General features: G+C 35.6%; 4 protein-coding genes and 1 long non-coding RNA gene across 7 annotated transcripts in view; 3 read left to right on the forward strand and 2 right to left on the reverse strand.

Moving 5' to 3' along the window:
• Window positions 1–1,303, forward strand: part of LOC111444157 (psbP domain-containing protein 7, chloroplastic) — a 3,114-nt gene extending 1,811 nt beyond the window's left edge. Inside the window, exons 2-3 of one of the 2 annotated variants that reach the window (XM_023082137.1) lie at window positions 99–330; window positions 820–1,303. In XM_023082137.1, the coding sequence (XP_022937905.1) occupies window positions 99–330; window positions 820–1,132 (545 nt within the window). In that variant the 3' untranslated portion in view covers window positions 1,133–1,303. The remainder of the gene's footprint in view (window positions 1–98; window positions 331–819) is intronic. The other variant, XM_023082138.1, reaches the window with a different exon arrangement.
• On the reverse strand, window positions 1,202–8,943 carry LOC111444156 (lysine-specific demethylase JMJ25). Its single transcript, XM_023082136.1, has 13 exons — window positions 8,290–8,943; window positions 7,774–7,916; window positions 7,567–7,666; window positions 7,297–7,429; window positions 7,150–7,204; window positions 6,280–6,967; window positions 5,790–6,125; window positions 3,759–4,178; window positions 3,601–3,673; window positions 3,152–3,237; window positions 2,082–2,201; window positions 1,818–1,888; window positions 1,202–1,517 (listed from the first exon to the last, which is right to left on the reverse strand). The coding sequence occupies exons 1-13, from the start codon at window positions 8,791–8,793 to the stop codon at window positions 1,418–1,420; spliced, it is 2,829 nt and encodes a 942-aa protein (XP_022937904.1). The 5' UTR covers window positions 8,794–8,943; the 3' UTR covers window positions 1,202–1,417.
• Window positions 8,944–10,725: 1,782 nt separating this feature from the next.
• LOC111444381 (acyl-CoA-binding domain-containing protein 4-like) lies at window positions 10,726–19,614 on the forward strand. 2 transcript variants are annotated; one of them, XM_023082469.1, is made up of 18 exons: window positions 10,726–11,075; window positions 11,773–11,843; window positions 12,730–12,793; window positions 12,876–12,995; window positions 14,034–14,228; window positions 14,314–14,391; window positions 14,870–14,971; window positions 15,197–15,263; window positions 15,559–15,620; window positions 15,987–16,126; window positions 16,333–16,459; window positions 16,547–16,661; window positions 17,103–17,191; window positions 17,395–17,478; window positions 17,551–17,739; window positions 18,175–18,327; window positions 18,674–18,733; window positions 19,169–19,614. In XM_023082469.1, the coding sequence occupies exons 1-18, from the start codon at window positions 10,911–10,913 to the stop codon at window positions 19,346–19,348; spliced, it is 2,061 nt and encodes a 686-aa protein (XP_022938237.1). In that variant the 5' UTR covers window positions 10,726–10,910; the 3' UTR covers window positions 19,349–19,614. The 2 variants fall into 2 exon arrangements, with proteins under 2 accessions (XP_022938237.1, XP_022938238.1); XM_023082470.1 differs by having other exon boundaries at window positions 18,178–18,327.
• Window positions 12,240–16,326, reverse strand: LOC111444384. Its single transcript, XR_002710692.1, has 3 exons — window positions 16,179–16,326; window positions 14,471–14,475; window positions 12,240–12,251 (listed from the first exon to the last, which is right to left on the reverse strand). It is a non-coding gene; the product is annotated as an uncharacterized LOC111444384 (long non-coding RNA).
• A 1,516-nt stretch (window positions 19,615–21,130) lies between the features above and the next one.
• On the forward strand, window positions 21,131–26,114 carry LOC111444380. Its single transcript, XM_023082468.1, has 2 exons — window positions 21,131–22,499; window positions 23,320–26,114. The coding sequence occupies exons 1-2, from the start codon at window positions 21,329–21,331 to the stop codon at window positions 25,806–25,808; spliced, it is 3,660 nt and encodes a 1,219-aa protein (XP_022938236.1). The 5' UTR covers window positions 21,131–21,328; the 3' UTR covers window positions 25,809–26,114.
• The last annotated feature ends 1,422 nt before the right edge of the window (window positions 26,115–27,536 follow it).

The following is a 27,536-nucleotide window of genomic DNA, read 5'->3' on the forward strand; positions in this document are numbered from 1 at the left end:
TTTTTTTTTTTTTTTTTTTTTTTTTTTTTTTTTTTTTTTTTTTTTTTTTTTTTTTCTCTCTTTAAGACATCACACTGCCTAAAATTTTCTGTTTAAAGAACATCCAGAGTTTATATACCCAGCAAGTTGGGTAGGAGACCAGAGGTTGCTATATCGAGCAGTTGAGAAGACTGAATTTGAACGATCGCTCGACCCTCCACCCTTGACCAGCTCAAACATGGATCGTCGTCGTCGGAATGTTAATGAGCCACTGGTTGCATTTGGTCCACCGGGTTCAAGCGGAGAACTCAACGTTAGCGTCATTGTGTCTCCTGTCTCACCCGATTTTTCGTAAGCTTACCTAACTTATCTACAATTACTTCAACATTATGACATGTCCTGTCCTAGATTTAAGATCTTTTAGAAATCCCTTAGAAGATGTTCAACACTAATGAAATCTGAGGTTCGATCAATCTGAATTTACCTCACGGAAAGGAGTCGGGTTATAAGAACCTTAGGTTCATATAAACCATGACCTATGAGTTCAAGATTCATACAACTATTAGGAAGTACGAAAAATTAGCAATATAGACTTGGTTTATGCAGTCCAAATAAATGCACAACCTTGACCGACAAACTCATGTACCGAACATAAACTCGACTTCTTAAACTCGATTTGCTGTAAGCCAAACACCTCCTGAGAGACAAAAACAAGATGAAACTATATGCCTTAGGAGAAGTTCAAAATGAAATGAACCTACAGACTTGCTTCATTGAAAGGAAATTTGATTCTAAAAAGGTTTATGCTTTTTTTTTTGGTTGGTTCTTTGGATCACAAAGAATTGAAGCATTCGGAGGACCAAATGAAGTAGGGGAAGCTGTAATCAGGACAATTACAAGGGCCAGCAAACGCCCTGATCTTAAAGGAACCTTGATACAAACAACTCTCAGAGAGGATTCGACAAGAAACGTCAAATACTACGAACTGGAATTTAAAGTAGAGAGCTCGTCTTTCCGACGTCACAACGTAGCGGTCTGTTTTGTTTATCAGGGCAAGTTATACACACTAAATGCCCAGGCACCTGAATCAGAATGGCCAGGTCTAAAATCAGAGATGAGGACAATTGCCAATTCCTTTTGTCTCTCAGCTTGAGGCTCTAACGTTTACGGCTGTGGGTCGGGTTTGGGGATTTATTTCAAGGATTACTATAAAAGTTTAGAATGAATGTAAAACTCTAATCTTGCCATTTCTAAAACTATATTGGAGATGTTACAATGTTTCTACATCAGGCTAAAAGCCTAAAAAATATTTTGTTAGTTGGCATGTGCAGAAGATCTAACTATTGCACGCATTCATATATACAGGTTTGTTCAAGTCCAATAGTGAGTGTTGGTAAATATACTCTTTTGAATCTATAGTACAATAAATATAAACAAACTAAGCACAACTTATCTGCCTTCGCTTTGTCATCTCCTCCAAGTTTTCGGAAACGGCAGCAGTCAAATTAGGGTCCCCGACTCCGAGCTCGTCACTTAGCCTGAAAGAATTGAAAAACAGAAGAATTTCGAGTTGATCTGAAGAACTAAAAGGCAAATATACAACGATTTTATTTCATGTTCGCGAAAAATGAGCATTTAAGTTTAATCCCCAAAATGAGTTTATTTCAACTTTTTTTCCTTTTTTTTTTAATTACAAAGATCTCGGTCACGCCCAAAGAAAAACATAGAACCTAACGAGGGATTAAACATCGCTAGGGTCCCCCCTTTTTTCTTTCATACTGATAAAGGATTTTACAACAAGAACAACAACAAAAGTTTTTAAGGACAGAGTTACTCACTTTGGATCGAGCACCAACTTCTGTACTTCTTTGATAACTGAGCTTGCTGCATAAAGTGAGATTTTTCCGACCTATACCAGACCCCAAAACAGGCAAATGATAAACCCAAATAAGATACGAAGCATGTTAAAAAAGAAGACCAAAAAAAAAATAAGGTCAAGCGATTGGTTCGAGTTGCCCCAAACACACAGATATTAAAAACGAATGGACCAAATGAGATTAACACTAAAAAAAATTAAATTCAAAATTGTCCTCGTCTCTGACCTCCAGCACTTGCAGTTTTGCTTCATGATCATTGGGAAGACACCTGATATCTACAGCCATTCTTGCAGCCTCACCAACACTTTCGGGAGATAAGAAGTCAAGACCCAATTGAACATTGGACTGCGAGTTATACAGTAAACAAAGCATAAGAAGATCAACAACACATCTCCTGCGGCAGCTTATTCCCCAGAAATATGATGATAAAACAACATAGAATTAAATTCTACTGTATATAAAGAGTAAAATAGCTTCAATTTTCATAACTATACTTCTGTGACAACTGAACAAATTACCATGAGTTACTGGCTGTTGAGATAGCCTGGGAGAAATTTTGGAAAGCAAAGAGGGCCTTTTGTAGTATGGTTTTAGGAAATCAAATTTTAAGGAAAATGTCTTCCGTTGCAAACTTCAGGACTTCGAAATTTACTGTTTGGTATATATGGATATTGATTGGGAGAGGAGACACTATATATGAATAACGATTCAATTAATCGAAATGGTACTGTACGTTTAAAAAGAAATAAAAAAAAATCAAAATTCGTAGAAAAACAAATAAATAACCTATTTCCATGTCAAACAAAAAGAACTGTGTTGGCCCAAGGAAAATAGTCAAGTCCAACTGAGAGCTCAAGAATCGAAATCAGGTTACTGAATTAATGTGTGTTAGGCATGTCTTTTAAAGTTCTAAGAAGGAATAAATGTGTATTTTTAAATTGGTGGTGTTTCATTTAGATTTTAGATAACATTTTAAAACTATTTTTTCGAACTTTCTAAAATTAAAAGTAGTTTGAGAAATTCTAAAAACAGATGAAAGCACGTAAAAGTGCTCTTAGATTAAGCATTTAACTAATTTTCTTCCATTAGTTACAAAATGAGTGTTTCACTTAAAAGCACAAAGGGCATTCCTTTATTTACCGATAGGGAAGATAACCTTTAGAATTCAAAATTCAGAAACATAAAGATAGGCATTATTGAACATTTGCATCTTATTTGTTGGGTGGTTTGGCCTCATTTGTGGAAAGGTAGTTGATAAATGTTGTGATCTAAACGTAAAGTAACAGTTGAACTACCTGAAGATTCATGACTTGAAAAGGGCATCCTGAAGGGATAAAAACCGCTTCACCCAAACGCTGCTCGAATGTCCAAGGCTCTACTCCTGAAAGAGACGTGCATTTGTAAGGATTATATGGGAGAAGAATTAAGATTCATTAGAGAACTTTTGTTCAGTTTCATTTCTTTGCAAAGCAGAGAGAGAAGAAGAAGAAGGGAAGAAAAGAATACGAGTGCAATAAGCTCGAGTTCAGAAAATGCACTGTCAAGCTATCTATAATAATTTATTTTCATTTATGCAAGAAATGACCAAAATCCACAATATATTTTCATTTCCCTTAAAATTAAACCCACTTGCTCCTTATTGTCGTAAGCATAATCTATCGAAATTTAAATGACTGTACAAATAACATTTTCTCTCGCATATACACAACGAAAGCTGATGAAAATCAAATCAGAAGAAGTTTACCGAATTCATCTTTCAATTTCCCTTTATGATGTCCATCGAGGTACAATGCTCCATCATAAAGAGGCCGCATAATCTGACACTCAACAAAATTGCAGGTGACATAATTTACAAACTATTTCCCCATTATTTAAAACGAGAGGGAGGGAGAAACAACTTACAAGATCATTGTTTATGTTGACAGACTTCCCAAATTCCTCCCAATGCAGTCTTAAATACTCGGTCAATTTGGGAACATCCTTTCGCCGATAGACATCCCAAACAACTGCAGAATAAGAATTTTTAAATATATCTCTATCTGACATTTTAGAGTTGTCAGTTTGCTCATCGGCACAATTGGATTCCTTCTTCTGACTCAACACTGTGCCTTCTGTCTCTGCTTCATCCATAGCCTCCTGCTCATCCTGCGATGCATGACCATGGACTAATAGGTCTGCTGATCTCCCATCACCGGAACACAATTCTTCATCACTGTGCAACTCATTTGCCACAGATTTCACAGTGGTATTTTCCGTGCACTCAATATCAATCCCCTGAGCCTCCTTAGGCTTCACTGAATGAGTATGAACCAATAAATATACCTGCAATGTGAATCCATTTTCATCCATCACAGTGATTCATTCACTCCTTAATGCATGCATTAAATAATTTAAGAGGATATTTAAATAAGGTTAAATTAGAGGTTAGCTTTTTCTAAACCTTTATTGAGTCTATTAAGTCTTTGTACTTAAGTTTATAATAAACCCATAAATTTTCAAGGTTGAGCCTATTTACTCTTTATATTTTAAAAAGATTCTAATGAAACCCCTCAACTTCCATTTTTGTGTCTATTTTTAAATCCATCAATTTTATTCTCACAACCTTATTCTTGAACATGCTTAAACTCAAACCTCCAAGTAATTCTTAGATAATAAAGTTAATATGTCGTGTAAACTTTAAACTTACAAGGTTAGGTGTAGGAACTTCTCAGACACAAAATTGAAGTTTACAAATTACAAAGACTAGATAGACAAATCAAAAAAAATTTTAGTACAAAAACTGAACAGAGAGTACAGAAAGCTTAAAGATAAAATTGTAGTTAAAACTTTTACAATATAGAACTCAAATTATATTCTTAGCATATCCACAATACATAATTAGAAAAATGCTAATCAAAGTCTAAAAGCCAAGAATCTGTTCTTCAATTTTCATCGTTCTTATAAGAGAATAAAGATAAGGATAATCTGAATATCAATACATATATTGTGCATCTGGTGCATGGATCAAAACAGCAATTGTTGCCTTATAATGGAGGTCTTATTCCATTTGCCGACTCAAGATAATGGTGGTATTCTGTGTCAGGCTGTTTTTTTTTTCCCCTATTTTATGGAGTATTCGGCTGGAGAGGAATGTGAGAAGTTTTAGAGAGTTAAGAGAGGTCGTGGGAAGAGGTGTCTAGCTCTTGCCAAGTCTGATTCTAAAGTTCTTTTGTAATAATCCTCTTCGTCTTATTACTTTGGATTAAAGTCTTTCTTTTTTATCTTCATTATGTCTGTGTTTATTTTGGCTCAGTTATTTTGGGTGGTGTTTTTGTTTGCTCATTTTTCGTTCTTTCATTTCTTCAAAAGCTCAGTTTCTTTAAACATGCAGAGTAACACATATTTTGTCGTACTCCTTAGTTCTACATGGAACATTACTGAAGGAGTACTAAAATAAATTTGAATGCCATAAACTTCTTCACGAGAACAAATTCAGTTCTAAAGTTAACAAGTTGAACCCAACTGGTCCTAGACCACTTCAAATTACCACTAGAATTTTCTTAACCAGATAACCATAAAATAGAATTGAACGAGATATCTCAAAAATAGCTTTCATCAGAAGAAGTTCTACAGCATTCTTCATTTGAAAAATGATGCTTCTAGCTTTAGACTTGCAACCTACAGGCTGTGTTTACTATAATTATGGAAACAAATCAAAACTCTTTAGTATAACTAAATTTTTTGGTAGATCTCCTTGATTAGATCAAAAATAGTAAACAAAAGTTCATAATTAGGAACTTGCTATCAAATTATTATAAAGACAGCCTCCACTAATCCACAAAAGCATATAGCAACACCAAACGAAGTTATGTTAATGTAACATTCTTTTCAACATTGGCCCTAAACGCACATTACTGCAAACAAAGACATGAAGGGAAATTCAAGAAAACTAACCATGTCACGCATGTTGATACTAAGATTAGTCACAGAATCACCTGCACTAGGTTCCTTAAAAGCTCCAGCTCCATAACATATAAAAATCTTAGGTCCAACATCATTTTGCAAAGAGTAGTGTGGCAATTTTGCTGCAACATTAAGAAGTCCCCATTTGGAATGGATGTACTCGAGTAAAGGTAACTTAACAAAGAATTCAGGCCTCTGGTACAAAATAAACTCTTCAGATGCACCGGGGGAAGGCCAGTCTTTCAACTTCAACATTTCTGGTCTACCATTTTCCGAGATACGACCATTGAAGTATCCTTCGATGAACTGAACAAGCTCAATATTGGCCTGTCATCACATAAAAGTTAAGAAAAATCACTAAGTGGTATTACATCACACAACATCAGTGACTAGATATCTTCTACAGCATCAAAGAGGAGATAAATATGATCATCCAAACATGACTGTCAATGGACTATGACCTCTAGATGTAAGAGCCTACCTCAGACTGATCTGAACAATTAAAGGCCTTCACTAATTGATTCTCATCTTTCATTCTCTCTTCATCATTTGTATCCCGAATTCCTCTCCAGATAACCACTGGATCCCAGCTTGCAAGTGATGAACTGTCAAAAACCTGCCTGACAATAATGGGTTTGCCGCTAGCCCATTGTTTTCTAAAATCACTGATTCCATTAAGTTTAACGTCTGATGATGTTGGGCAATACAAAAAGTTGTCATTGCTGTTATCTCGATGAGCACACTGCAAAAGGCTGGGATCATCTGACTCTGCTTCTGGCGAGGTTCCAAAATCATGAACCCTGCAGCCACCAACCATTTCCTCGACATTTTTAACCAATTTTGCAACCCAGTTCATTTTAAAAATCCGACACAGGTTCATTTGAAAATAACCACAGCCCCCATTTTCCCTTGGAGGACAAGGTATATTGCCATAACAACTAGCTTTCCAGTGAGGGATTTTATCTGAGAATTTCAATCTCTGTCGGTATGCTTGTTCAAACAAATGTTTCTCATCTTGGCCCATCATATCATTCCCATTATCTAACAGATCTACACTATTTGCTGATGTAGATGCTTCCCGTAGATCTTGACAGCAACTGAGACATAGATCATAGTAGCAGCATGGACAATGCCGATGATAATCAATAATAGGTATCCTGCAAAAATTGCTGAAAGGTAGATGAAGCTTTAGTTTAATTTTCAAAATTGATACAAGAATAAATATCTGAGAAATCCAACAAATGATTTAACTAGAAATAATCAGAATATTATTTTCTAAGGAAAAAAACGATATGCAGACATACTGGAACTAACTGTTTTGAAACATAAAACACAACTGAATAAAGGTTACCAGCACATCTGCTCATCTGCATTCAACTTTGCCCTAAGAAGAAGCATTTTATCTCCTGGAATGCACTAAAATAGTGTAAGGGTGATATAGCAGTAAAGAACCTTCAAAAGTATCCAACCCAACACGAGATATCATCCAAAATCGTACCTTGCATCCTTTTTTCAAGTTTCACTTCAAAGCATTGTTGAACGTGGATCTGTTTGATAACAGGTAGTACCGATGACAATAGACGATAGAGATATTGCAACTTGTCTAAAACCGGTATTTCCCTTATTCTTACCTGTATCAGATAAAAAATATATAAAAAGAATACATTACGCAATAAGAGAACCGGCCTAAAAAATTATATCAATATTCCATAAGGTAATGACTCCTAATAACTCAACAGTTTAAAGTCCCTCCAATTCAAGTATATACCTTTATCAAATTACCACCACGCAGGCACACTTTGCAATTACAAATACCTCTACATGCAGGGCAAATTTTCTGAATTTCCTCCAATGATATATCCAAATACCTATAAGATATCAACAAAGGCACTCAGAGTGATGACAAGGTAGCACACATCTCCCCCAGAAAGAGAGGGGGACAAGTGAAAAATAACAATTCAAGAAGTATACCAACCATTTAGAGATGCAGCTACTGCAGTATCCTCTCCTGTCACACTTGAGACACCACATCATTCCATCTCGGTCAGTTTTTCGACATTGATGGCATGTTTGCCCACCAATCTCCTCAGAGGAATTTGTGCTTGCATCAGAGTACTCCTGTAAATGTTTAAGAACAAAAATCACATGCTGATCAAGCTCACTAGCTCCTCCAATTAGCCTAGCCCCTACCCGCGACCCTTGGTAAATAGTTGAGATAAAACAGAAGGGAAATTCTATTGAGAGAACAATCGGTCTTGCCCATCCAGAACAATCTAACCCATTTCCATATTTTATCCACATCTAAATCTCAAAGTTCACAAAAGCAGAATTATTAGTAAGAACATGGAAATAACTTAGAATTTCATGTGCTCTAGACCCAGATAAGGAACGAATTAGTCCTCCAGTTAACTGTTACTCGAGAATCCCCTCATCCGTACATAAAGTTCAATTGTTTAAGAAGCTAAAGAATGAATAATACAGCAGAGCTCACCGTCATGGCATTTGCATCGAAGCTTTTCTGCGACAAATTCCTCGAAGAATCCGGAGCAGTTGTTTTATAAGTCTTCCAATTCTCCTCATACGGCGACAAATCCCTCTGCAAATCATCATGCTTGGAGGAATTGCGCCCAGGCAAACTCCTAGTGGGCGGACTATCAGGTGAGTACCCAACCGGAGTCTTCGACGACTTCTTCCCTGAATGAGATTGTTCCGCAATCTTACCACTCGACAAAGGCGCATCAAAATCATCACTCTTATCCTCCAAATACACATCACTTTCCTCCAACGATTTCCTCTTCGCTTTCTTCATGTGCGCTCTCATCGCAGAGTTCGCCGCCCTCTTCTTCGCCTGTATGTAGTGCTTCTCACACACTGTTTTGTCCGGCATAGACATGGCAGTACACCGCCATTGTTTCCCGTCGGACCTCTTGCACCGTAAATCGTCTGGAATTCCGACGTCGTCGCCGTTTGCAGAAGTTGATCGTGGATTATCCATTGCACGAAGCCGCCCCGTGGAATTCGAGGCGCAGGATCAATGAGGAACAGACTGGAGTAGAAATTAGGGTTTCAAAAATTTGGGGATTTTGGTTTCGCTGTGGAGCGTTGAGCAAAATCCACCATTGCCATTAGACATTCACCAGAATTTACTTCCTTCTTCACAATATTTTCTGAAAATAAATAATAATATTAAATTAATAAAAATAATAATTTTAAATTTTATGAGTTTTAATAATACCCTTAAAATTTTTTAAAATATTAAAAAATTATCGATAATTTTCAAAATTTTCATTAATATTCTTAAATCTTTAAAAATACAATTAAATCTTTAAAAATACAATTATTATACGTTTAATTAGTTATATCATTTAAATTCGTCTACTAATTAAAAATTAATTTCATACACTATATACCGATTAAAAATTAAATTTAACTGTTAAATTTAAATTAGATACTCGGTTCATATCTCAAGCTCTGTATCTATCGTTTGATCGTGATGTCTCTGCTAAATATTTGGTTAGTTTTAAATTTTAGCCTGAGTACAGCTTTCTCGAATCTGTTAACGACACCCGTTTGAAAATGGAAAAAGTGGTCGATAATACCCCTTTAAAAATTTGGCCAACAATAACTCGATCTACATTGGGTCGTGAATTTATTTGGGTTGGATTGAGTTTAAATAAATTAAAATTTTATAGATTAGGTTTAATAAATCTCGAGAAGCCAACATAAATTTATTATTAATTAAAAAATATGATTTTCATAATTATCTTTTTTATTATTTATTAGTCAAATACTCTTAAAAATAAATTTTTACTATTGGGCAAGGTAATATTTCTAAATATATATTAAAATTAGGTCGTAAATTTCAATTAAAATATTTAAAAATTAATAAATATATAATTAATTTATTATATTTCCACGTATTTTTAGCATTTATTTTATTTCCGCACACACATATATATAGTAACTTTTATTGTCTTTATAAAATTACAAACTAAATTAAGTCAATAAATAAATATTCCACTATTTTTAAATAAGTTGAAATTTCTTATTTATAGTATTAAGATTATTAATATATTTTAGAGAGAAAAAAAGAACATTCATTTTTAAGTTTTATTAATACTCTCGAATTAAAATAAAAAAATATTTATCTTAATATTATGTTTAAAGAATATAGATAGAAAATTTTATAATACCAATAATACCCTTTAATTTTTGTAAAAATAAAATAAATTTTTTTATTATCAATATATGAATAAAAATTGTTTATCGACACCAATATTAGACGGTAATATTATTTTTAAAATTAAAGAAAAATAAAAAAATGTTTTTTAAATCTTTGAAAAAATTGAAGGTATTACTTTTTCAAATTAAAAATAATAATAAAAAATGTATTTATCTTAATATTAGGTTTAAAAAATACAGATAAAATTTTATAATACCAATAATACCCTTTAACTTTTATAAAAATAAATTAAATTTTTTTATTCTCAATATATAAACGAAAATTGTTTATCTACACCAATATTTTTTAGACGGTAATATTATTTTAAAATAAAAAAATAAAAAAAAATATTTATTTAAACTCGAGACTAGAAGTTGAACACGTGCAGAGTAAAACATAGATTGTCTTCGTTCTTAATCGAGGTTCAGATTAAGTTTCATCTCAAAACTTTGTAGTTCCGTGCATAAACCAATTGAGACCAAACACAAGATTCGGAGGTATTTTGATATATTTTGTCAAATTTATATGGAATCGTATGCGGAGTAAAATGTAGAATGTAGCCGTTCTTGATCGAGGATTAGGTTAAGCTCGATCTTAAAATCAACAACATTTTTGTTTTGTTTTGTTTTTTTTTTTTTTTGAAGAAATTACTTCAACAACTTTCATGCTATAAAGAACTATGGAATTTATTATGATCATTTTCTGCAATTACAAAAAGACCAATTCGCAATCTCGTGATAAAAAAGAAACAGATCCAGAACAAAGTTCATAACAAAGAAGAAATCAAAAACTTGAATCCAGTTTGAATCAGATCTCCATTTCTTTTCTCGGGCTGAATTCTTGGTTGTTCGTCGGATTCGTAGGCCTACAGAGAAGAAGAAGAAGAAGAGATGGCTGCGATGGGGAGGGCGAGCTCTGGCCTGCAATATCCTGACCGGTTCTACGCTGCGGCTTCTTATGCCGGTTTTGATGGATCGCCGAAGTCGTCTTCCAAGGCCGTGAGGTCTAGATTCTCTGATGAGGCTGCTTTGTTGCTGTATGGTTTGTATCAGCAGGTACGACCATGTGTTCTTACACCTGTTACTCAGCGGTGCTTGTTTATTCGAAGGTTTGGCTGAGGCTCGAGATTGGTGAATTTTTGGCTGTGATTTTGTGTTTCATTTGTGCGATGGCGGAGCCATAGTTGTGTTGGTTGTTGGGATTGTTTGTTTAGCGATGGTGGTGATGGTTTTGAGCGTGTTTTGGTGTTTCATTTAGTGTTTTTTTAGAATTGCGATGCCCCATTCTGGATTTGAATCGTCTGAGGATTTATTGCTTATCTTCAAATAGCTGAAATCTTCTTTTTGAAAATTGTTTTGGTATTACTGGTGAAATGTGAGATTACAGATTTGCTGAATTACGGTGTTGATTTGTAAGTTTATATTGCCAATTTTCGAGCTATGTAATTCATAGGTTTGAGTCGATTATTTTCGTAGTTAACTTGGGAACGATTTGGGTGGATCCAACCATACAATTTGAATTTATGGGAAGATTGATTCGTGACATGCTTTGTGCTTGGAGGGAATAGATTAGGTTTAAAGCTAGCTCAATTTGCAAATTATGAGGAATGATGTATGTATGTCATTACGACATTGTCTCGTTGAGTGAGTTTATTGCTTGTATATGCTCATCCCCATGAAGGTTGAACTTTATTTGAGCGGATCCAGAGTTATTGTAAGGATACCAGATGAATCTTAACAATTCTTATTACAGGCTACGGTAGGGCGTTGTAATGTACCTGAACCCAGTAGTTGGCATGCTATCGAGAAAAGCAAATGGAAGAGGTTTGTGAACTTATGTTCCTTCTTGCTGTTCTAGATGCCTTAATATCTACTTCACCATGCAAAAACGATATACTGTATGAACGAAGTTTAGAATCTTTCTCATTGTTTCCTACTCTACCATCTTAGCACTTGCAACATAATGAAGCTATTGCAAAAGAATTTGGCCATTACTTGTTCCGTTTTTGACATCTTCTCGTAGAAAATGTGTACGTGTTTGAAAGTAAGTTGTATCGTGGCTCTGGCTTATAGGCGGAATCAATGGGTGGAGAAGGTTAGTTATGGTATTAGACTACTGCTACTAATTAATGGGTAATTGCCATGCCCCTTTCTTTATGAGGGTCTTTAATCCTTTTGAAGGTAGAACAGGATACTGTTTCTTCAAAACTCGGGACGATGCATGAAGTTATTCTACAATTCCCTTAATGCTAATGCCATTGTACTACATGATCAATCGAAGTTTTTTTTATCAAAATGTTCTCTGCTTTCGGCATCAATGAATGGATGCTCTGAAGAATACTTTCATTCAAAATATTATTGTTCAATCTTTTTTTTCTTAGTTGCTGCGTTGTATATCTGATTATGGTTTGGTGGTGTTGCATTTGATTGTAATAACTGCAACCAGATAGTTTTCATTATTGTTCATGCTGTACCTTCTTTGAAAATTGTGGGTTTTTTCTGAATTCATCATATCGTAACCTCTTTTTACAGCCTGAATCAGTGATGGCTTTTGTGTCCGAAGTTAACGAACTATACTTTTAGGAATTTGGATCGGCAGTGCAATTAGGTTGCATAGAAGTTTATAACATGCTTTTTAACTCATTGGGTAATTATGGTTTTGTTTCGATCATTTTGAGATTTCCTAAGGATCTTATTTGGGATTCTGCAGCTGGAATGGGCTTGGAAATATGGTTCCTGCTGAAGCCATGCGCCTTTTTGTGAAAATATTGGAGGTCCGCATGAATCAAACACCAAAAGTCCGTGTTTGTTGTTGCAATTTCATTTCAATTATTCACGATTGTTTGCTCTTGGTAGGAAGAAGAGCCAGGTTGGTACTCAAGAGTATCAAGCTTTGTCCCAGATCCAGAGCCGGTGCCAGTGCCAGTGCCAAAGCTAGTGCCAGTGCCAGAGCCAGTTTTAGATGTGCAAATTAATGTGAGCATATGGAATCTGTTACAAATCTTACTGCCATTTAGTTATCTTGATTTTGCTATATTGTGGTAATGTGAAATTTTTATTTGCATATTTTTTCTAAGGTAATACTAAAATGGGCATGACAAGGTGAACCATTTTTAATTTCTTCTTTGCCCCAGTTCTGATGTCTAATTTTTACTTTTACCAGTTTACAAAATTTTACAGTTACTTTACTGATGTTCTTGACCTAATATATTGTCACTATTTCTTTTTTAAAAAAATTATTTTATTTGCAAACATAACTTAAATGTTTGATTAGCTTTCTAAGCTTTCAAGGTTTTCAAATTTGATAGATGTTGGAAATAGTTTAAATTGCATTAAATGTTTTAGAGAAAAGCTCAATTATTAATTAGGTAAGTGAGTTAATTTTAACCTTAGGACTTTTAAGTTCATCGATTTAAACCCTACACTTGAATTAGTGATGAATCGCCTACAATTGAGTAAATGGTGAATAAGTTGGGTTTCCCTTTTTTTTTCCTTCCTTTTTTTGGAAGATTTGTGACCAGTCATGTGCATAGTTTTTTTAGGTAGATGAGATTGTTTTTGCCAGTGTTGGTTTTTTCCTATTGTGTTGGCTGCTTTTAATTAATTGAATTTGTGCATTGTTAACTAAGCTTGAATGCTTTTTATATGCTTGATTTTATAGTTGAGTTCATGTATTTTCATGATTGAGTATGCACATTTCTATTATGTGATTTTGGGTGTTTTTCTATTTGAATTTGTATGATATATTGGTTGATTTGTGGACAATATTTTAACTTCGTTTTGAGGAGACATTAATTGCATCAGTTCCTCATTTTTTTTCTAAAGATATGATTAGAATTTTTACTTTTTCAAAATTGTTACTTAAAGGACCATTCAACATGTTAAAAAAAAAATCAAAATTTTAAATTTTAAATAAAAAGAAATTGATATCAATAGTAAACCTTCAATTTCATATAGCCTTCCTTTCTCACTCGTTTTCCTGATAACTGAACTTATAGCTCTGTTGGCTTTTAGAATGATTCAAAAGCTGAGCCGATTATTGTAAATGGGAATTCAATCCCCGAGACCAAGACTATATCAACAGAAAATGGAAGCCTGCCTGAATCTCAGGATAAGGATGTTCTTGTGGAGGGTCTTGGCTCTATTGTTGTTTATGATCAGTGGATTTCACCCCCTGTATCTGGTCTTCGCCCAAAAGCACGATATGAGGTTTTGACCATTCTTCTCTCAACTCATTAAAAATGTGATCTTCTACCATGTCATTCTCTAAAGAAAGGGTACTGACATTTTTCAGCATGGAGCAGCAGTTATTCAGGACAAGATGTATATTTTTGGAGGAAACCACAATGGTCGCTATCTCAATGATCTTCATGTGAGCAAAACATTTTACATGCTTTTGCTGCCTTGTGCAATTTCTCATTTCAGATTTTGGGTCATTCTTTTACTCCAACTATGACTTAGTGTGAAGTGTGTTTCCCTCTATTTCAATTACAGAATAGATGAAATAATGAATAAATAAAGGATTTTTGTTTTAGAATGAAATCTTATTGGCACCGTAAAAAATTATTACTATTGTTTTTTCCAGATGTTTTTATTCTAAAATAGCCTTATCTTCACTGGGTGGTGGAATCTATGCTTTGTCTACTTTCTACAGCCAACGGCCAAATTGATTATTTTCTTGTCTGAAGAACAGAAAACAGAAAGTCCTGGGCAATCTAAGCGATGATATAAACATTGACATTCTTTTCTGTTGTGCACCTAAACCCTTTATTTTGCCGTATTTATTAATTTATTTATATAGGTCTCATTTTTTTTATTATTATTATTTTAACTCCTGCACTTACATGTAGGTTTTGGATATGAGAAGTTGGGCTTGGACAAAACTTGAGGCTAAGACCCAATCTCCTGAGTCACCCCCTGAAAAGCTAACCCCCTGTGCTGGTCATTCATTGGTTAGTACAGAATTTATTTATTTTAATTTGTACAGATGTTTTCTTGTAGATATCGTCATATTGTTCTTCCAATTGATGTCTTAGTCTTCCTATGTCCGCCATTATCATACTGCAGAATTCTATAGCAATTATTGGTCATGCAATATCTTTTTACTTGATATTGATATATAGCATTGATGTAATATCAGATTACTGCAGTTTGTAATCTACCTTGTTTGACTGTAGATATCATGGGAGCACAAACTTCTATCAGTAGCTGGTCATACAAAGGATCCTTCTGAAGCTATTCAGGGTACAAATTTAGTGCTTTTCCGATGTTATTTATCTTAAGTTTGGTGAATAAATTACTGGAAGATACCTTCAGGGATGTGTTAAGTTATTGGCTGTTTAATTATATATTTAACTGTCTCTTCTACCAGGGAAACCTTAGGAAGAACACCTGAAAATATTTTTATCTTCTTCAGATCTACTAGAATCTTCATCTTTATGGGAAAGCGAGATGAAAGCTATAGATTCGCTTCTTTAGCAACAAATGTGTTTTTCCTTGTATCCAAGTACATCACTTGTCTTCACTTCTTTTATTACAGTTAGGGTCTTTGATGTACAAACCTCCACGTGGTCTAACTTGAAGACTTACGGAAAACCACCGGTATGTACCAATGATCTTTTATATTAAATGAAATAAAGAAAGAAAATTATCTGAAGAGCTGGATAATACTTGTTCCTGCTGCCGTAGAACTTATATCCATGCATACATTTATGCTGCTTCATCCTTCCTTTTAACCTTCAAAGTTAAAGAATCAGCTTTTGGCTTTTGTAGTTTTCCCATAAGGGCGTAATATCGATGACATTTTGTTTGGCATTGCTTTTGAGAATAAACTACATGTTGAACTAGGAAACAGCTTTAAGTTGCAATTTCAATTTCTTAGTAATTAACTGAAGGCGCTTTGATGTGTCTGGCTCTTTTATAGCTGTTACACGTGTTCTAAATTTATCCGGGTTCTGTAAATTGAAGGTTTCCCGAGGTGGTCAGTCAGTGACTCTTGTTGGGACAAGCTTGGTTATATTTGGCGGGCAAGATGCTAAAAGAACTCTTCTGAACGACTTGCACATTCTTGACCTAGAAACCATGACCTGGGATGAAATTGATGCAGTGTAAGAAAATAAAAAAAAATTCAGCTTACGTCTTTCTCCTATGGAGCCGTACTTTTCTTTCAATTTCCCATTTTTGTTTTGTACCCTGAAAATTGGCAATACTTGGAGAATATGGAGGATTTTGAAGTCTTTTGAATTTTGTTTAGCTTCAAGAGAATGAAGTATTCCATTATATATTTGGCTGATCTTTTATGACAATACTGCAGCGGGGCTCCTCCCTCTCCAAGGTCTGATCATACTGCTGCAGTACATGCTGAGCGCTATCTCCTCATCTTTGGTGGGGGTTCACATGCTACTTGCTTCAATGATCTGCATGTTCTTGATCTGCAAGCTGTAAGATTATCAATTTATACTAGTGTTTATTGATGATATAGTGTATATTGTATGTATTGAATATTATATGGATTGTTGATTGCATAGATGGAATGGTCAAGACCTACACAACAAGGTGAGATACCAACTCCACGAGCTGGACATGCTGGTATTACAGTTGGAGAGAATTGGTTCATTGTTGGTGGTGGGGATAACAAGAGTGGTATGCACCCGTCTTTTTTTTCTATTTCATAGTTTTCAACAATCATCCTTGCTTTTTCCCCTTCGATAATCTTCTCGTGTTAACAATCTGGAAGCAATAATGAACCTTCTCTTCTATTGTTGAAATCAAATTTCTTTCAAGTAGGTTAATGTGTGTTGAGGATCGTTGGGAGGGAGTCCCACATCTAATTTAGGGAATGATCGTGGGTTTATAAGTAAGAAATACATCTTCATTGGTATGAGGCCTTTTGGGGAAGCCAAAAGCAAATCCATGAGAGCTTATGCTTAAAGTGGACAATATCATACCATTGTGGAGATCCGTGATTCCTAACAAGATGATTGCAAGTCATCCATGATATTGAATAAAGTTTTGAATGTCACAAAAATTCACCATATGCTCCATTATCACACTTACTGATCGCATCCTCCTGATCTCCTGCAGGGGTCTCAGAAACTATTGTGCTGAATATGTCTACGCTTGTTTGGTCAGTTGTAACATCTGTTCAAGGGCGTGTTCCTATTGCTAGTGAGGTGCCAATTCTTCTAACCTATTCGCCATATTCTCCACCATCACATTAACTAAGCACGTCTTAAGCTTTTAGATCGAACCATGTAAAATAATAAAGGCCCCATATTTTCTTCTGGGAGAATGCCAATGAAGATTTCACTGTGAATACAGATGTACTTTTAACTGCTACCATTGAAGTTATTAATTGCCATCTGATCTCTTACAGGGCATTAGTTTGGTTGTAAGCTCCTACGGTGGCGAAGACATCATTGTGTCATTTGGAGGATACAATGGACGTTATACCAACGAGGTGAATGATGATTTCTAGTGTTGCCTTCTCTTCTGGCTTCCCCCTTCAACTCACCCAGTATCTTGCTTTTAGGTTAATGTTCTTAAACCTAGTCACAAATCAACCTTGCAATCAAAGTTGGCTGAGACTCCAGTTGCAGACAGTGTTTCAGCTGTCCATAACATCACAAATCCCACGGGCGATGTCGAATCCGAGTATGAACGGGCTCAAGAAGGAAAAATTAGGGAAATTGTTATGGACAACATAGAGCCAGAGCATTTGGTACGTCCCGATTCATGATGTTTGCAGCTTTTGATTTCTTACTTTTAAGATATTGTGCTGCTGAGTATTGATCTATGTCACTATTGTAACCCTCGAAATTTTGTGCCATGTGTACATCAGAATTTAAATATTAAAGAAGCTATTCGATTTTATATTTGGTCAACTGTACACAACGAGCTGATTTGTAGGTAATGAGAGTATCAATGACAGTTAGAAAATGGCTAAATAATCGAGTAAAAGAACGTAGAATATACTAATTTAATCTTTCCTATTACTTAAACCAAGATTATTAATCTTGACCAGAAAACATTATAATCTTGACCACTTCTCGTTTTTATCCTATGATTGTATACCTTTCCTATTACTTAAACCAAGATTCTTAATCTTTCCAAGTATAGCATGTTGAAAATGACTAATGGTCTAAACTTCACTCAGAAGAATAAAAGCGAGCAAACGAAAGAACTCGTAGCAACACTGAAGGCCGAGAAGGAAGAACTGGAATCATCCCTCAGCAAGGAGAAGATACACTTTCTACAACTAAAGCAAGAGTTAGCTGATGCTGAGAACCGTAACACTGAGCTGTACAAGGTAATTGCTTTCCCCAAAACTAGTTACATTCTGGAAGTGATAGGATAGCTCCAATGATGCTCTTCATTGCTTTGAAAATACAATCATTTAGAAAACAAACTTTCATTTAAAGAGTACAATGAGCATACCCAACCCTGAAAAAACAAAACTAAAATAAAAAAGGGTTCCTTCTGAAAATAAAATTGTTCATCTCATGAGTTGTGGGAGAGATATCTAATTGAAAGGGACGTTCGACCCGGTAGACTAGAGACTTTACATTGGGCAACTTTTGAATTTCGAACAAAATTGATTGCACAATTCCTTTTGTAAAGAAACTGGATGCTTGACTCTTCATCGTTTTGTACAGGAGCTGCAATCTGTACGCTCGCAACTTGCAGCTGAGCAATCAAGATGTTTCAAACTTGAGGTTTGTATTCCCTAGTTCCCTTCATTGAGTACTGTAGCTGAAGTAAAGGTGGAAGTCGAAATTGAGTTTTACCAATCGAAACTCGTTGGATCAACTCGGCTCATTTAGATTGAGCAGTACTTGTTGGTCGGTTCAGTTCCATAAAATGAAAAACGAAAAGTAGTCAGTTTGTTTTCGATAAATTTTGTTGGTTCTGGTCAAGGAGGAGATAGATCTAGGCAAAAAAAAAAATGTCTCCACGTTGGTTTTTTATTTTGCTTAAATCAATAGTTCGGGTTGACACGAACCAACCTACTGATGCTCTCAGTCGATCATAGATAGTTCAGTTCAACCCGAACCAAACAGCTTACCCCTTCTGTCAAACAGTTGTGTCACTTTCCATTATTTATCCATAAATATCTTATTCATCTGCCTCATCTTTCAACGATCCGCCAGGTCGAAGTTGCAGAGTTACGACAGAAGCTCCAAACGATGGAGTCGCTACAAAAGGAACTCGACCTTCTACAGCGACAAAAGGCAGCATCTGAGGAGGCCTTGAGGGCAAAACAGAAGCAGCAGGGCTCAGGTGGTGTATGGGGATGGTTGGCTGGATCACCCCCTCCAGAAGATGCCTGATTTCTTGACCCCTTCATTGGTTAGTGACACCATTAGCTTACAATTATTACATTTTTCCTTCAATTATATTTGGCTCACATCTTCACATAGTAATTTTTCTTCAACTGATAATAAGATCATTATCAGTTCTTTTATATTGTTCTTCAATTAGGGAACCCAAATGAATGTGTTATAAACTTGAGCTGTGTATTTCTTTTATTGTTAATCTTTTTATAAAAGGTTTTGTAACAGAGGTGGTTGAATATAATATATAGCTTCATTTTTCATTGTTTAATTCTATTTTGAGAAATGATTTTATCTTAAAGTGAATTGATTGAGTGTTCTTTCTTATTTCATGTGGGAGTGTTTTTTTTAAGTATTTAAATTATTTTCATTTTAAATTTGATATCAATATTTGCATATCTATATTTTCTAATTTAGTTTTTGAGTTTATTTTTGGAGTTTTAATCTTGGGGATCGAGAAAATGAATTGATAAATTTTATCTACGAAAAATGTGAATTTAGTCTAGTTCAACTAATAAATGTACGTAGGTTGGGTAGATTAGGTCGGGTTGAGATAAACATTAAATAATATATTTTTAGGTTAAGTTGGGGTAGATTAGGGGTCGGGTTGAACATTAAATAATATTTAAATGGTTAAATATATTTTATAATATATATATATATTTATTTATTTATTGTCTGAAATTCTTTCCGATATTAAATGTTAAAATTGGTTGACTACACAATTATTTAAAATAAATTCAAATGAGAAATAAATAATATAGTTATTTAAATGGCTAAGTAGAATTAATTAGAGTTAAAAAAAATATATTATTTGCTAAATAGAATTAATTAGAGTTAAAAAAAATATATATTATTTTAATGAGAATGTTAAAATTGAAAAATTATGAAATGATTAATTAAAATTTTTAAAATAATAATGGATCGGATTAAAAAAAAAACTAGTAATATATAAATGGATAGAAATTAATTTTTTATATGTTAAATAATTTATTAATAATATTATCTAAAAATGGGAAGAAATTAAAAAAAATGTAATTTAAAATCTTCCTTTATATTAAAATTGAAAAATTTGCAATATAAAAAAAGAGCTTGGAACTCATTTATAATTATCTTTTTATTTTAAATTAATTAGTATAATACATATTATAAACTAGCCAATTAATTTTTTTTGTTTAAAATATTATATTTTTTAAATTATATTATAAATTATAGAATTAAATGAATTTAAAATATAAAATATAATAATCTTCAAAATTATATTTATGTTCATAAAAAAAAATTATATTTAAAATAAGAATGGTAATAATAATGTTGATTTACATTAAAACTATAAATCAATTAATGTAATTGAAATTACACAAACCGTTACAAAAATTATAAAATCATCCAGTATTTATATAAATTTTAAAATATACACTCGAAAATTAAAAAAAAAATTATTGTAACAATTTTATTAAATAATATATCTAATATAATAACTAAATTTCAATCTTAATTTTATTGATTTGGATGAATTTTTGTTATAAAAAGATAATATACTTATTTAAATTAAAATTTATAATAATTTATATGTGTAGTGAAAATCTGTCTCGAATTATATTATATAAATAAAATAAATTGATAATTATTATATTCAAAATTCAGTTATTAAGAAAGTCTATTAAATTTTAATTTTTCATTTTAAAATTATAAAACAAATTGTTATAAATTGGAGAGTGATATTTATTTTTATATAATTAAAAATATAAAAGGATCATGATTTTGTCGTTTTGTTGGCTTGGTTACTCTCAAATTATTTTTTTTTTTTTTGCGGTGGAAACACGAACTCTTTCTAGGGTTTTAGATTTGCCCGAAATTAGACACTTTCTACAAGAATATTCAGCTCTGTTTCGTCTCATTTCTCACTGAAATTTGGCTGATTTCGTTCTTTGCATCGTGTAGTAGGGTTTAGGATATGATTTCACCTCATCTCAAATGATTTCGGTGATGAATAAGGATTTTGAATTCGAGAAGAAATCAGATGATGGCCTGGAAGAGTCACGGGCGGAGGATATAGATCTCGAGCACACCGCTGATAGTTCGAGCCACGATGATCAAGTTTCTGATTCCAGAGTTGTTAAGGAAGCTAGGGTTTCCTTAATGGAGCTGGATCCCGGAGCTCGGGGGAGCGAGTTCGATGCGAAGATGCTTGGAAATGGTAGATCTGTCGAGTTTAGGGTTTTCCCGTCGGAGGAGGTGGGGTTTTTGGTTAGTTCGGATGGCGAAGGTGGCGGCCCAGGTATGGATATGAAGTTCTCGAGCTCTCTTGTTGATGTTAAAATCTCGAAAACTGATCGATTTGATGGTTCAGTTGGTCATTTGGATGCACAGAACGATCGAAAGTCTAATTTATCTCAGTATAAGTTCTTAATGTCTGAGTTTGATGATTATGTTGCGAATGAGAGTAGCGGTGCAATGGTTGCGGCGGCAACTTCGAGGGCGATGAGCTATGGGTTTGAGGTCGGGGATATGGTGTGGGGAAAGGTCAAGTCTCATCCATGGTGGCCTGGGCATATTTTTAGCGATTCTCTGGCTTCTCCTTCTGTGCGACGCACCAGGAGAGATGGATATGTTTTGGTGGCATTTTTTGGTGATAGCAGCTATGGGTGGTTTGACCCTGCTGAGCTAATCCCATTCGAGCCTAACTATTATGAGAAATCTAGACAGACAACTTCAAGGACCTTTTTGAAGGCTGTGGAAGAGGCAGTCGATGAAGCGAGTCGGAGACGGGGTCTTGGTCTAGCCTGCAAATGTAGGAATCGTTACAATTTTAGGCCGACGAATGTGCCGGGATACTTCGCCGTTGATGTTCCAGATTTTGAGGTAGGAGGTGTTTACTCTTGGAATCAGATTAGGAGGGCGAGAGATAGTTTTAAACCCAGTGAAACTCTCTCGTTTATCAAGCAATTGGCGTTGACTCCGCGAGGTGGTGATCATAGAAGCATTAACTTTGTGAACAATAAGGCTACAGTCTTCGGTTATCGAAGAGCGGTTTATGAAGAGTTTGATGAGACATATGCTCAGGCATTTGGTCCACCATCTGGGCCTGGACGTCCCCCTCGCAGCTCGGTTGCTTCATTGGATCAGCATAGAGAACCAGCTCGAGGTACTCAGTTACAGGATTCATAGGTTCTTACTTGTTTTCAGTAGTTTTCAGCTTGGAAGAAATTATGTTACCTTTTTCAGGCATGTCGAGATAAATGGAGTTCTGTGCTTATCATGGTTTCTTGATTTACATTCCTGCCATTTTCTGTTCTAGTATTTGAAAAGGAATCTGTGTGCATACAATTATGCACGGGGACGATACTCACTCGACAGATCTTGGATGGTCTGAACACCTAAGGAACTGTCGGGTATTAATGTTCGAAGCATGGTCGTGCGTTTCTGTAAATTGTGTACTCTGAATGCTCTAACTCACCACCATCGCTGTATGCAATCTTTCATTTGAACACTTGATGCATTTCTTTTTTTACTCAACCGGTCAATTTTAACGAGCCTCATAAATGATCAAACTAGTCCACTTCACGTTCCCGAGTTCCCGAATCTGTAAACTTCAACTTCTTTTTGGCATTTTCACCACCGTGTTTTTCTGCAGTTGTGTATTTCAGTCCAAAAACCAACCTTTCTTAGAACAATGTCAAGTGATTTTGTGGTTAGTTCTTGACTTTGTATTATTAGCATGTGTTTGTATGTGAATTGTAGCAGGGAGATCCGTATTTTTCGTCTTCGGAATAAATTATTCATATGTCGATTTGTGGTCGATTCCAGTTGTTCGATGCTATGAAATTCTGTATGTCGATTCCGAATGAAGATTTAACTTGCATAACTTGCTCGAACGGCTTAAATCAAGATAAATTTCTTATGTTCTAGGAAATGTTGTGTGTTATATTATTATTTTTTGAATCTGATGGATTTGCTTTCAACAGCTCCTTTGAGTGGCCCCCTAGTAATTGCAGAAGCTTTGGGGGCTGGGAAGAGTGCAATAAAGCCTATGAAGTTAAAGGACCAATCTAAGAAAGACAGGTACCTACTCAAACGTCGAGACGAACCAAGTAACTTGATAGACTTTGGGGCTAACCAGGAGCAGGCAACTTCTACCGCTCCCTCGTCTCTCGTTACAGAATCCGCCAAAACTGGGGTTGCCGAAGATTATGTTCTGCTGAAGAGGACTCCAACTGTTCCTGTCAAGCCTCAAATGCAGGTCAAAAGTGACCACACTGCGTTTGGTACCGATACCGAAACTTCTAGTCTGAGTTTACCCAGCAATGAAGCTGAGATAGGTAGGATGGCCTTGAGCACCAATCTTACTAGCCAAGGACTTTCTACGAGCATCGAGGCATCTTCTGATAAGGGATCGATTCCTCTAGAGGAACCGAAGGAGACAATGGCACCTAGTGAAGATGTCGGTTTTAGGAATGATGGCTTCTCTGATATGGCAGATGAGAGGGCTGTTCCGAGAATGTTGGTGGATATCGAGCCTCTTCATGACCAATCAGATGCGTTACGTGAAGTTCGATATGCAGGTACAGAAAATATGTTGAAATCTTCTGGAACTCCTCAACAACTTGAGCTTAGTAATTCAGTGAGTCTTGAAGGTGACCGCGCATCAGATAGAAATTTGGACAGTCACGTTAACGCTGAACCTTCGTCAGCTGGTGCGAAGTTTGCTGATGTCAATAGTTCGGTTGGCGGAGTCTTGAAGCCAAAGGTCTTGAAACGGCCAGCCGAAGACATGAGCTCCACGGGCACTCCGATTATGGGGGTGAAAAAGAAAAAGAAAAAGAAGCGAGACATAGGTGCAGAAATGGGTTCCGAGCATGTACAGAAACTGATGGCATCGAAGAAGGCTGGGAACTTAGTCGGAAAAGTTGCAGAAAAATCCAATCAGGTCGGTTTGGGTTCCAGAGAGGATTTCCGGTCAACATATGAGAAAAAAAGCACTGCATCAACTAATTCGATATCACACGCAAGCGTGTTGCCTGGGTTTGGCCGAGGGAGCGATGAGTTCAATGTGCCCCAACTGTTAAATGATTTGCAAGCTTTTGCTCTGGATCCTTTCCATGGGGTTGAAAGGAATTGCCAAGTGATCGTTCAGAAGTTCTTCCTGCGGTTTCGGTCACTCGTTTATCAGAAAAGTTTGATTTCGTCGCCCTCATCTGAGGCCGAGTCCGCTGATCTTCGTGCAGTTAAATCTCCAGATGCTAGCCTTGGAACTGATAATTTAAGTGAGAACATTAGAGATCACTCAGTTAAACCCTTACTTAGACACGATGATCGAACAAAAGCGGGGCGAAAACGTGTTCCATCTGACCGTCTAGAGGAAATTGCAGCCAAGAAGTTAAAGAAAATGAATGATTTGAAATCGTTGGCATCAGAGAAAAAGGCTACCCAGAAACTCGCCGATAGCCAGAAACGAGAAACCCGAGATTCTGTAGTACCGACGACGACAATCAAGACGGTCAAGCGAGATTCTGCGAAGAAGTTGGTGCCTCCTTCAGTAAGGAAAGTCGATCCAACCATGTTGGTTATGAAGTTCCCTCCCGAGACATCACTTCCATCCATGAACGAGCTAAAGGCCAGGCTCGGTCGATTCGGGCCAATCGACCAATCAGGTCTCCGTATCTTCTGGAAAACATCAACATGTCGTGTCGTCTTCCTCTACAAACCAGATGCTCAAGCAGCCTACAAGTATGCAATGGGAAACAAGTCCTTATTCGGGAATGTCAACGTAAAGTACCAACTTCGAGAAGTAGGAACTCCTGTAACCGAAACACCCGAATCCGAGAAGGGAAGTGCAACAACAGACGACAATCCTATCGAAGCCCCCAGGATGAAGGATCCAATGGTCGTCCTACCAGGACGAGCATCATCGACCCCAGTGGTACATCAACCACCCCTTCTACCACTCCCAACAGTTCAGCTCAAATCCTGCCTGAAAAAGTCATCAGGTGACGAATCCGGTGTACCGAGTCTCGGCACGGTAGGCGGCAGCAGCAGCAAAGGAACGACCCGAGTGAAGTTCATGTTGGACGGCGACGAAAGTAATAGAAACAACATCATGAATGCTAATTTCGCAGATGGTGGAACATCTCCTTCTGTTGCAATGGATATTAATAGTAACTTCTTTCAAAAGGTCGTTTCTACACCTCCTCCCCTCCCAATCCCTACAAATATTATGCATCAACAACACTCGGAAATGCCACAACCTAGAAATGCACTCAACCACCACAACCACCACCACCACCACCACCACCACCTCCACCACCACACACCCACCATGGCACCACCGCCCACCACTACCCCGACCCCGACCACCGACATTTCCCAGCAGCTGCTGAGCCTTTTATCAAGGTGCAGCGATGTGGTCACCAATGTCACAGGCTTGTTAGGCTATGTGCCATACCACCCTCTTTGACAACAACAAAACTTGCACAATATCTCCAAGGACAAGAACTTTAGGTGTCCCGTGGCTAATACCGCCATTCCCGAACCGGGGGAAGAGAGAAAAATGAGTACGGTTCAGTTGGGACCGAGACTTGTTCGAGAGCGGAATGCATAGCTAGCTTCTCCTAAAGTGAATCAAAAGGGGGTTGGAAGGGATGGGATAGTTGGGCACTCCATAATGTGTACTGATATATTGCTATTGGTATTATATTTTGGTCAATTGCTCAATTCCTTTCTTTCTTTATCTTATCTTATTTTCCAGAATTTCTGATGTAAATTGTTCTCTCTCTCTCTCTCTCTCTCTCTCTCTTTCTCTCTCTCTTTTTTTTTTTTTTTTTTACTTTAAAATATAATTTTAGTCCTAAATTTTGGGTGGTATTCATTTTGTTTTTTAATATAATTTAAATTTAATTACGTGGCATCTTTTGAAAATTTATGGTAGGTTGATAAAAATTAATTTTATTTTTATAAAAAAAAAAAGATTAAACTAGTTATGGTATCAATTTTAAGATTTTTTTTTTCAATGGTATTAATTTATTTTAATACCAAGAAAGCCATAGCATCTCTTCCTTTTCGCCTTGTTTCGAGGGCTTACGGGGAAGTCACTCATTCAAACCTCCCCCTTCTCCTGTCAGGGCTTACGGGGAAGTCACTCATTTAACCCTCCCCCTCTCCTGTCAGGGCTTACGGGGAAGTCGCTCATTCAAACCTCCTCTCTCTCCAGTCAGGCTTACAGGAAAGTCACTCATTCAACCCTCCCCCGTCTCCCGTCAGGGCTTATGGAGAAGTCACTCATTCAAACCTCCCCTCTCCGGTTAGGACTTACAGGCAAGTCACTCATTCAAACCTCCTCCTCTCCAAACGCTTTGGTCTATGCCAAATATATATATATATATATCTATGGGCGCGATAATTAAAATTTAAAAAGTTAAATTTTATTTTTGAAGTTTCGTGAGAATTCAAATGCCTTTTGGTGAAAATTATATTAAAGAAATTGGGACGAAATAATTTTTTTTAATAAAATATTAAAAAGATCTAATATAATTAGGTGGTAATTGCTATGTTTTTTTCGTAGGTAAGAGATATAAATTGTCATACTTCATATTTGTTATGTTAAAAAACAACTTTTTAATAAAATCTCTAAATGAGTGAAATTCATGTAAAGAAAAGTTGTGCAAAGACAGTAGACTTTTGTCATGTCCCAAATTTCCACAAAGAAAGGAAGGAAAAAAAAAAAAGAAAAGAAAGTCAACTCTATCATAATGGATATAAATTACACTCGATTGTTATAAACGTCCCTAGATCAGACAAAGGAACGAGGCCAAGCAATGATCGACCAGATGGGTCAATGCTGACCAAATGGGTCAAGCCCATCGAACCCAAATCGAGACAAATTGGTCTTGACGTACTTCAGACCGAACCAAATCGATTCAAGTCTCGAATCATCTGACCATGATCCCTTGCAAATTTATAAATTTCTAATTTATATTATATAAATTCATAAATTTTTAATTTCATTCTAATAGCCTTATCCTAAAACAATTACCAAATTAGAATACACAAAATTTAAATTTAAATTTAAATTTAATTATTATTATTATTATTATTATTTTGGTCTTATTTGAAAATATTAAAATACTGCCGTTTTTTTTAATTATTATTATTATTTTATTTTTCTTCGAAAATAGCGCTTTCAAAC

Source organism: Cucurbita moschata, unplaced genomic scaffold (assembly GCF_002738365.1).
Source record: "Cucurbita moschata cultivar Rifu unplaced genomic scaffold, Cmos_1.0 Cmo_Scf00006, whole genome shotgun sequence".
Taxonomy (NCBI): Eukaryota; Viridiplantae; Streptophyta; class Magnoliopsida; order Cucurbitales; family Cucurbitaceae; genus Cucurbita; species Cucurbita moschata.

What these genes read in the sequence shown, in the direction of transcription:
- LOC111444381 (XM_023082469.1), top strand. Translation starts at nt 10,911, where the DNA reads ATGGCTGCGATGGGGAGGGCGAGCTCTGGCCTGCAATATCCTGACCGG. An exon ending in GCCCAAAAGCACGATATGAG is followed by an intron (nt 14,229 to 14,313) that starts GTTTTGACCATT and finishes GACATTTTTCAG; the next exon opens with CATGGAGCAGCAGTTATTCA. An exon ending in CCTGTGCTGGTCATTCATTG is followed by an intron (nt 14,972 to 15,196) that starts GTTAGTACAGAA and finishes GTTTGACTGTAG; the next exon opens with ATATCATGGGAGCACAAACT.
- LOC111444156 (XM_023082136.1), bottom strand. Translation starts at nt 8,793, where the DNA reads ATGGATAATCCACGATCAACTTCTGCAAACGGCGACGACGTCGGAATT. An exon ending in CAAAACTGCAAGTGCTGGAG is followed by an intron (nt 1,889 to 2,081) that starts GTCAGAGACGAG and finishes GGTCTGGTATAG; the next exon opens with GTCGGAAAAATCTCACTTTA. An exon ending in AAGTTGGTGCTCGATCCAAA is followed by an intron (nt 1,518 to 1,817) that starts GTGAGTAACTCT and finishes CAATTCTTTCAG; the next exon opens with GCTAAGTGACGAGCTCGGAG.
- LOC111444380 (XM_023082468.1), top strand. Translation starts at nt 21,329, where the DNA reads ATGATTTCGGTGATGAATAAGGATTTTGAATTCGAGAAGAAATCAGAT. An exon ending in GCATAGAGAACCAGCTCGAG is followed by an intron (nt 22,500 to 23,319) that starts GTACTCAGTTAC and finishes TGCTTTCAACAG; the next exon opens with CTCCTTTGAGTGGCCCCCTA.